The following is a 9,505-nucleotide window of genomic DNA, read 5'->3' on the forward strand; positions in this document are numbered from 1 at the left end:
AAAAGTCCTTGCTTTTCTTGAGATAAGAAACGGTTTCTTACGTGTGAAGGCAATTGGGTTTGCCTTTGCTTTTCTAGTGAGGAATTACGTCGTGGTTGCTTTATACGTGATTTTTTTGATTGCATTTCTGCATGTCGTGGTGGTAATCATCGTTTTTTGTTAATATTTAGGTGACGGGTGTTTATTACCGGCAATCCGCCTTTTGGTTTATTTTTTTTTTGGTCGTGTGTATGGGATCGACCCTCGGAAAAGAGTTTCTCCTATCTTATTGGGCTTCTTTTTGGTGTGTGTGTGTGTATGTGGAAGGGGTGCTGCATATAAAACTTCTTGGCTGATTAGTCGTGCAGCACGTGGTGCATAGAAGGTTTTTGGCGCGGGTTGGGCATTGTTATGGATAAACTGTGAAGTCGTTAAGCAACTTTCAGATCGTTTGTATCATTAAATGGATTTAGATTCTGCGAGCTGCTTATGGGCGGATAAGTATTGGACTTACTAAATATGTTTGAATACTGTTCCTTTTGCTGTAATTCGTATAATATTTTGCCTTTCTTCCTTTCTTATTCTTTCTTGGTGTTTCTTTTTTTTCCCCGCTTATCGATTCGTTCTGAGCAGCGAGTACTTTTTCCTTTGTTTTTGCTTTTAGTTTCTCCTTCAAGACAGCAACACTCCAGTGTCGTTCTCTCTCAATTTCTCACTATTTACTTTGAGACAACTCTTCTTTTTAGCGGCCATTTTTTTGTTTTTACGTGTATTTTTTTTTAGGAAAGGCTTAAAAAAAAAAAGAAGTTCCTTCCTGTTCCAACTACCCCGTTGGTGTTGGTACTCTAATACATATATTGCCGACGAGCACGGCATCTTGATTTATATTTTATATATTATTTTTGAGGCTGGGAAAAATGTCTGAGGAGACGGTGGGCCGCTCCCTAGCAGACCTAGGTGAACCTATTCGGCGTCTCTTGCTGCAAATACAACGAAATTTGACGGATGAAGAACTTGATATGTTTGCCAAGATAAGGGTGCGTCAGCTTGCCAAGGTGTATGATATGTTGGCTTTGGAAGAGGACCCTGAACGGATTTTGGCGTGGCTAAAGAAAGAGCACTTAAAGGCGAAGGGCATTGATCCAGAGGAGGCGATGGAGAAAACACGCAACAAAGTTTTGACTGAGGGGGGCAGAGATCCTATCGCATACTTCAAAGAGATTGAACGAAAAAATATGGAGTTAATGGAAAAATTGAAGCAGACGCAAAAGGAACGTGAGAAAAAGCGCGAGGAAAACATTGCTGAGCGACGACGTCGGCGTGAGGAATGCAGGGCGCGTGCCCTGAAAAGGAAGGAGGAGGCAAGAGACGAAGTTGAGGATGTGAATTCGATGAAACCAGAAGATCTTGCCGATATTATGGGTGCTTTTGAAAGATTTACCTCAAAGCAATCGACCTTTGATAATTCAAGCGGTGCTCAGGATAATGAATGGTGGAAACGTGATGAATATCGCTGGGAATACGAAAAGCATGGTCTCAAGGGCAACAGATGGACGAGTGTCGTTGAAGGTGGTTCTATGAGGGCGCCAGAACCTGAGATTCAGATGCGTGAAGAATGGTATCGTGTACAGTGCTGGTGGAAAACAGATGCTCAGCGTCGAAATTGGTTGGCGTATCGCGACGCTGAATGGTGGAAGGAAGAGCCCTATATTACAGATTGGCTGGATAATGGCGAAAATGGAGTTATGTGGGCTGCGGCTGATGAATTGTCTGGGTATAATCGTCGTGGAAATCGTCGGAAGGCGGTGAGGTTAGAGCTGGATCGTCGAGTAAAGTGGTACAAAGCAAATGGGCCTAAAGGCATCGTGAAGACATGGTGTGCCTTGTTTGAAGGCAGCAAAGACCACTGTACGGTGGAGGAGAAATTCGAACGTGATGATTATTACAAAAATGGAGATTGGTGGAAATCTGAACTCTACCTTAATTCTCTTTCCGACAATTCTGATGACTGCCCTGCACTACGATTTGCCTCCGCTGCAGCTATGGATCTGGAATGGTGGAAGCAACCACTTTTTCGTGCTGATTTTGAAAGGGGTGGTGTGCGTTGGAAGGCCTTGAATGAGGAATTGGCTGTACGTGGTATCAAGGAATTTGTGACGGACGAAGAACTTGATCGGAGGAGAGCTTGGTTTAAGAACTATTGGTGGAAGGGAGAGAAATTTATCCGAGACTATGAGAAGAATGGGTCTGCGGGTAAGCTTTGGAAAGCCACGGATGCCGGATCAAACACACTTGCCGATGCTGTTCTTATTCGTTCACGAGAGGAGTGGTATCTTGCCTGTCGTGAAACAGAGTGGTGGAAAGGGGAGAAGTACATTCAAGACTGGGTATGTTATGGAGAGAAAGGCTTGCTTTGGACGGCAGCTTGGCGTAATGCGGCGTTGCGCGGGGATGGGAAGAATAAGGCCTCTGCGGCGGCGTTAAGAGAGCGTGCGGAATATTATGAAAATAATTTCTGGAAGCAAAACAAGTATGTCAGGGATTACATGGCTTTTGGAGAAAGAGGGCTACTTTGGAACTCTGAGCAGGCTTCCGCCGCGAAGGATGTTGATTGGTGGAAGAGTCCCTTTCTGTTCCGTCAGTGGCTTTTGGCTAGCCATGCATTTCCGACGGAATTCTGGAAGGATCCTGAAGTGATATCCGATTATTGGAAGAACAAGGCGGCCGGGAAGAAGTGGACCGCTTCGAATGCGCTGGCCGCCACACTGGAAAAGGGTGATGTTGAGGTGGCTTCTTCTGATGAATTGGCAGTGCGCGAACGGTTCTATGAAAAGTATTGGTGGCGGCAGAGAGAGTACTTGAACGATTTCTGCGCAAAAGGGACAAAGTGGTCTGCCCCAACACCCGAGGGAATTGGTAAATGTTCTGCTGTCGAACTGAAAGAACGACAGAACTACTTCCAGCCAAGTGCGCTCTCGCGTGTGGTGCTTGGTTATCAATGCTTAATTGAGTTGGATGCGGTTGCCCCTGTGTCCGGTCTATTTGCTTCTTGTGAAGAATTGCATTTGCGGGAGCAGCACTATCAGAGAAATTGGTGGAAGACGCAGGCAGGTTTAACGGATTATGCTTTCCATGGTGGCAATAGCCTGTACATACGGGCGGCCTCGTACGATGACGCGCGTGCCTTGGAAGGCGGCAACTGCTCCTCTCCCATTGAAGCGGCAGCCAGGATGTTGTTTTTTGACAGTGGCTTTCTCGAGTACAGCGCTGACCATGAATACGTTGGGGAGTTTATCGCCGCAGCTGATTGGTGGCAAGCGCCTGCTATTATTTCCGATTTTTTTGATAATGGTGAGAATGGGGTGAAGTGGAAAGCATGCAACTCGGCCAGTGGGACATGTGGTTTTGCAGGGAGGGACGGCGCTTCAACAGAAGAGCAAAATTATCGCAAGAATTTCTACGTAGCCAACTTTTGGAGGAGTTCGGAATGTCTTCAGGACTTTCGCCGCCATGGTATTAAAGGGAAGTTGTGGACGATGAGTAAACCTCTCGGTAAAGGAGAGCGTGTGGACGAAAAACACCTACTCGTTCGTGCACAGGTTCTTAGCGGATACCCCGAGGATGCATGGATGGAGGACATGGAAGCCAACTGGTGGAAGGCCCCTGAAGTACGGGCAGACTTCTACGCAAATGGCGAGTCGGGCTGCATGTTCGGCGCGGTTAATGCACACGTTGCGGTGGAAAGACTTGGAGCGAAAAATGAATACAAGGCCGATGAGGCTGAACTACAGAAGCGTGTAGAGTTCTACCGCACGCATCCTCTCTCCCCCGAGGATGGGGAAAAGTGTCACTACCTCTACTTAATCGAACCCTTCTGGCTCACGCCTGCCAGCGTGGAAGATTACTGGGTAAATGGTTCAAGAGGCAGAAAATGGACCGCCGCCAATGCAGCCGCGTTCAGTTGCTCCCTGGGTGATAAGTTTGCGGCCACACCAGCGGAGCTGAAGAGACGCGAAGAAGCCCTTCAAACCGTCTTTTGGCGCGTTGCGGCGTACAAGGAGGATTTCCTCGCCCATGGAAAGGAAGGCAAGCTGTGGAACATGAGCGAGTACGACGGTGCTGGGGATGTCATCCGCCGTGAGGAGGAGGTTGTGCGCACCTCGTACTATCTTCGCTTGTCGGAGAAGTACTGGGCTGACTGCCGGTATGCGGCCGTCAATTGGTGGAAGGCGCCTGAGGTTCGCAACGACTACAACATAAACGGTTCTCGGGGTAGTCTGGTCGGCGCCGCCACCGCCGCGGTGGCATCCATGGGGCTCTACAAGAATGAACCCTACGGCGTTTCCGCGGCGACGAAGGAGCAAAGGATGAGCTACTTTAAGACGCATCCGTATCGCGATAGCCGTGTCCCTCAGGCTCTCTTGAGTCGCGAGTTGACGAAGACGTCGGCGATGGGGGACTTGTTTTGGGTTCACCACGACTGCCTGGAAGACTTTTGCTTGCATGGTGCCCAGGGAGCTGTTTGGTCGGCGGGGGATGCGGCGGCGGCAAGCACCGGATCCGCGCGCCTGTTCCGCGCCCACCCCGACGAGATACGCCTTCGGGAGGCGTTTTTCAGGAAGTTTTGGTGGAAGGCCTCAAAGTATCGGCTGGATTTTCTCCAAAATGGGTTTGACGGCCTCCTGTGGACAAAAAGCGCTCCCCACGCCGCTGGCGGGCAAGCCTCCAAGGGCGAACTCCTGCAACGCGTCTGCTACTACGCCTGCGCCGGGCTTGAGTGTGAAAGACGCGCTGAAGAGTTTACTTTGTGCTGGTGGAAGTCACCAAATTCCATTGTCTACTACATGACCGATGCAGACGACAGCGCGTACATCAAAGCTCCCTCGCCGCAGGTGGCACTGTCCCAGCCCCGCGTTCCGGACGCCACCGCCGCCGCCGCGTCGTTGCTGGAGAATCGCCAGCGCTACATGGTTTTCTTGACCCCAACAGACGCCGCTGACGACATCACCGATTCGCAAATCATGGCTGGTGTGAAGCCTGAAAACGGCATGTGGTGGAAAAATGAGGCATACCAGCGCGAGTATGACACGCAACGACCATTGGAGCACTGGAAGGACCCGATGTGCATCTCGGACTACCTCAAACATGGCCCCAAGGGTAAGAAATGGACCATCGCAGGCGCCTTCTTCCCCAGAAACATGAAGGCAGTCTGCAGTGAGGAAGAAATGAAGGAGCGGGAGGCGTACTACAAGATGAACTTTTGGAAATCCGTGGAGGCACGCAATGACTACGAAGTGAATGGTCTTAAGGGAACCCTGTGGACCTCCTCGGAGCCCAATGGTAAGGGAACCCCCGCTTCCGATGCCGAGCTTAACGTTCGCATGAACTACTATAAACAATCCCCCCTTTGGAAACTAGCCATTGACCCTGGGACAGACGCGAAGTGCAAATGGTGTGGCATCCACGACGACTTGTTGCGGTGCTCGTGGTACGAAGAGAACTGGTGGAAGTGCATGGTCGGGGATGACTACTTGAACCGTGGCCAGAGAAGCACGTTTTTGCGTGCGTCGTGCCTGCGGGGGCTTTTGAGTGGGCCCGTGGCTTCGCCTGAGTGGCAGGCCAGTGAAGAAGAGGTGAGGCGACGCATCGCTTACTTTGATGGTCTGGGAGAAATTGAGTGGTGGCAAAACCCCGTTGTGGTGTCGGAATTTCTGAAGCACGAGGAGGGTGCCTTGTGGAAGGCGCGCACGTTTAAAGAGGCGCTGCTCAGCATGGGGTTGGAATTCCCCGCAGACCGCACGGAGCTGGAGCGCAGAAGGCGTTGGTACAAGGCCAACAGCTGGAAGTCCGCCGAAATGGTGCAGGACTACGTCGCGGGCGGAAACAAGTGGAGGCCCGCAGAAACTTCTAACCCCGCGTTGTGCGAGGCGTGGATGCAGTCGCACAGGCCAGCCCCCGCGGAGGAGCAAGCTAGACGAAAGCAATGGTTTGACCACCAGCTAACGGACGAGCAGCTGCAGGTTCGTCGGGCGTGGCTTCTGAAGCGGTCTCGCGATGCTCGCCGCATACATTTCTCAGAGTTGGGGGACCTTCTTGCGCATCTAAATGACGGCGTCCACCCCAGCGAGGACGAGATCCAGGCGGTTGAGGACGCCATTCGCGCCGAGCAAAAGTATCATTCCATATTTGATGGCGTCACTCAGCAGGATGTTATGCGGGCGATGCAGGCCACAAGCTTCTACATTGGGGCAACGAAGGAGGAGCGGAGGAGGTCCGAGGAGGAGGCACTTGAGGTCCTTCAAAAGGAGGAGATGGATCGCCTGGAGGAGGAAGCTGCGCACTTGGCACAGGAGGCATACGACGAGCTCGAGGCCGCCGGGGAGGAGTATGTCCCCTTTGACGAGGCGGCGGACGCCGAGGAGGCAGAGTACCTCAAGGCCTTGGAAGAGGAGGAGGACGCCAGAGTGAGGCTCAACGAAGACGATGTTGAAATGAAGTGGGAGTCACAGAAGGAGGAGGAGGAGGAGGAGACTGCTGAGGAGAATAACAGCGGCGAGGCGCTGAAGCAGCGGCAGCGCACGCTGGAGGAGGCCTTCGCGGCGGGGGAGTACGGCGGCGACGTGGGCGAGGAGGACACCGACGCCGCCAAGGGCGAGTTGGTGGAGGACGTGAAGGCCGCCCTCGAAGACCTCGTCAACGAGGACGGCTGGAAGGAGGAGGACGAGGCGGCGGCAGCTGCCGCCGCCAAGTGGAATGCGGAGCAGGAGGAGGTGGAGGACTCGATGGCGGCCGCCGCCAAAGACTTCGTGCTGCCGCTGCGCGCGGTGCCCAACCCGCAGTACCTCAAGGGCTACTTCACGCTGATGAAGTACACGCCGAGCGTGAATTTGATCAACACCAGCCAAAAGCGCATCTGGGTGGTGGACCACTTCACCCAGTGTTTCTACAACCTGGCGAAGAACAACCGCATTCGCAAGGAGCACGCCGCGAAGAAGTTGATTCAGTTGGAGAAAAACATTGTCGACAAGACGCGGCTGCGGATGATGTTTTTCGACGCCTCGCACTCGTACGATGTGCAGTTTGTCAACGCCAACGAGCGGGAGCGCTTCTACGAGACGGCGAGCGCCATTCGCGCCGCCGTCCGCGTCTTTGCCCCGGACCTGGTCGACGAGCATGAGACGCGGTCGCGCGTCACCATTGACGCGTCCGGCGCCAACGCCTTGTCCGTGATATGCCCGGATGCCTCCTCCAAACCCGTAAAGCGACAGTTGCTCGGCGAGTGCCGCATCAACGCCACAAGGCACCTCACGGAGCAGATCTCCATTTGGTGTGGCACCTTCAACCTCGGCGGTCACCGTCCGCCCAGGCGCGTGGAGGAGCTGCAGCGCTGGATGCCGCGGGGGAGGTACGACATTTACGCCGTCGCCGTCCAGGAGGCCTCGTTCCGCCGCCACGATAATGAGTGGACAGACTACGTGCAAAGCTACCTCGGCGAGGACTATCTTCCAGTTGCCAGCATGCTGCTGTGGGATATTACGCTGGTTGTAATGGCAAGTAGGCGGAATATTTTGAAGATTACGAATGTTGAGGGCTCCACGCGAGGAACCTCCCAGAGGTCGGTGTGTGGAATGAAAGGTGGTGTGGCCATCTCCATGCAGTACTTGGAAACCTCCTTGTGTTTCTGCACCTGCCACCTGACGGCGCGCAATGAGCATTTTGCCATGCGTAACTCCTTGTTGGAGGAAATTGTCGGAAACGTTCACTTGGGATTCCCGGGTGCCGACATCACAAGTCAGTTTGATCACGTGTTTTTCTTTGGGGACTTTAATTATCGCTGCGACATTGACCCCGCCCATGCAGTTAAGTTAGTTCAGCAGAAGAACTACGACAAGCTGCTGGCGTACGATCAATTTATTAACCAACGCAACAGCTCGGGTGTCATGCACGGCTTTGTGGAGCCGGCCATCAATTTTGCCCCAACCTACCGCCTTAGCAGTAAATCTGCCGAGTACGTCCTGAAGAGCTCTCCCAGCTACTGCGCCCGTGTGCTGTACAAGAGCGTGCTCGATTCGTGGGTAAAGTGCCTGGGCTACACCTCCGACCCTGAGCTGATGCTCTCCGAGCACAGACCGGTCTCGGCCACCTTTCTTGTGCGCTGCGTGCGCCCGGTGATGTCGTGTTTCATGAAGTCGCAGACGCCCGTTCCAGAGTTTGTGTTCGACGACGTCGCCGTCAAGGACTACACCGGCGGCGTGATCAAGAAGCCTACGCTGTCTATAAGCGCGGATTTCGCATCCAACATGGCGCCTGTTTTGTCGCATGAGACACACACAACGGCGCCGCAGTGGAAGAAAGACACGCTGCCGCTTGTCACCTCCGTCACACAGGTGCAGGAGTACCTCGAGACGCGGCACATTCTCCTCGTCATCCTCGAAGGGTCCGAGAAGCGGGAGGTGAAGCAGAGCCGAGGAACGGCTGTGGTGACACTGAAGGGGCGCGTGATTGGGAAGGAAGACACACCGGTGGAGTTCGACGCGGAGATTGTCTACCGCGGCAGGTCCGTCGGAAGGATTTGCGGCTCATTGAAGTGGCAGGCTTTGAAGAGCCAACACTAAAAGGAGTAACGGAGGACGCGCAACGAAGGCAAGCCTGCGTTTCCCGAACTGAGAAGGAGAGCAGCCGGCAATTGATGCAAGCAGGCGAAAACAAGTGAATTTCTTTTTTTTTTTTTTGTATAGGAAGTGAGGTTGTTTACTATTATTATCGTTATTATTTCTGCATAGAAGCCTCTATGACTCGTTGTTTGTTTTTTTTTGTGAACATTATTATTAATTTTTCTTTTTCTTTTCTTTTTTGGTTCCTTCTTTTTTGGGGACGCCGAGGGGGCTGGCGCGAGCCGTGCCGCTGTCGCCACTGGCCGCTTCGTCGGTTGCGGCGGGCTGTCGCTTCTTTGGGGTCGTGTCGGCAAGCGCATATTTTTTTGGGGATTCACTTCTTCTGTTCGTTTGATTTAATTATTTTTATGTTTTTGCTTTTGTCTTTATTTTTACCGTCTGGCGCGTTGCACTCGCCGCCGTGTTGGTTTGTTTCTCTGCCTCGCTGTCTGAGAGGGGAGAGGACGGGCGGGCGAGGAGAAGTGTGGGGGAGCCCCGCCTGCCTCGGCGCCCGCGCGCGTCTGTGTGTGTGTGTGTGTGTGTGTTTGTTTGTTTGTTCCACGCTGTCTTTTGTTTTGTTGTTCTTGTTGTTGTCGGCCTTCGTCTCTTTTGGCTCGGCGCGGCACCCGCTTCACCGCCCCCGCCTCCGTCTCCGTCTCCGTCTCCGTCTCCGTGGGCGGGGGCGGCGTCGCTGCTGCTGCTGCTGCTGCTCCCTTCGCCCCACTGTTCGCCGCGCCTGCACTGCTGCTCGCCCCCGCCCCCGCGTCTTCTTGCGTGCCCGGCAGTTTTAGCGGGATCCCCTTTTGTGCCCTCCGCGGCGCCATGACGCGCGTGTACGTGGGCAACATCGACAAGCGGGCCACGAAGGAGGA

General features: G+C 53.4%; 1 protein-coding gene across 1 annotated transcript, besides 6 other annotated features; it reads left to right on the plus strand.

Annotated features, from left to right (window-relative positions):
* Positions 1-283: 283 nt before the first annotated feature.
* Positions 284-302: a microsatellite.
* A 242-nt stretch (positions 303-544) lies between these two features.
* Positions 545-584: a microsatellite.
* Positions 585-896: 312 nt separating this feature from the next.
* Tco025E_07867 (putative Unc104-like kinesin) lies at positions 897-8,594 on the plus strand (the record flags this gene model as incomplete). Its single annotated transcript, XM_029374726.1, has 1 exon — positions 897-8,594. One exon carries the CDS (start codon positions 897-899, stop codon positions 8,592-8,594), a length of 7,698 nt encoding a protein of 2,565 aa, XP_029225168.1.
* A 184-nt stretch (positions 8,595-8,778) lies between these two features.
* Positions 8,779-8,849: a microsatellite.
* Positions 8,850-9,152: 303 nt separating this feature from the next.
* Positions 9,153-9,227: a microsatellite.
* Positions 9,228-9,277: 50 nt separating this feature from the next.
* Positions 9,278-9,307: a microsatellite.
* Positions 9,308-9,323: 16 nt separating this feature from the next.
* Positions 9,324-9,344: a microsatellite.
* Positions 9,345-9,505: the final 161 nt, after the last annotated feature.

Source organism: Trypanosoma conorhini (assembly GCF_003719485.1).
Source record: "Trypanosoma conorhini strain 025E chromosome Unknown Tco_14.4_contig_00651, whole genome shotgun sequence".
NCBI lineage: Eukaryota > Euglenozoa > Kinetoplastea > Trypanosomatida > Trypanosomatidae > Trypanosoma > Trypanosoma conorhini.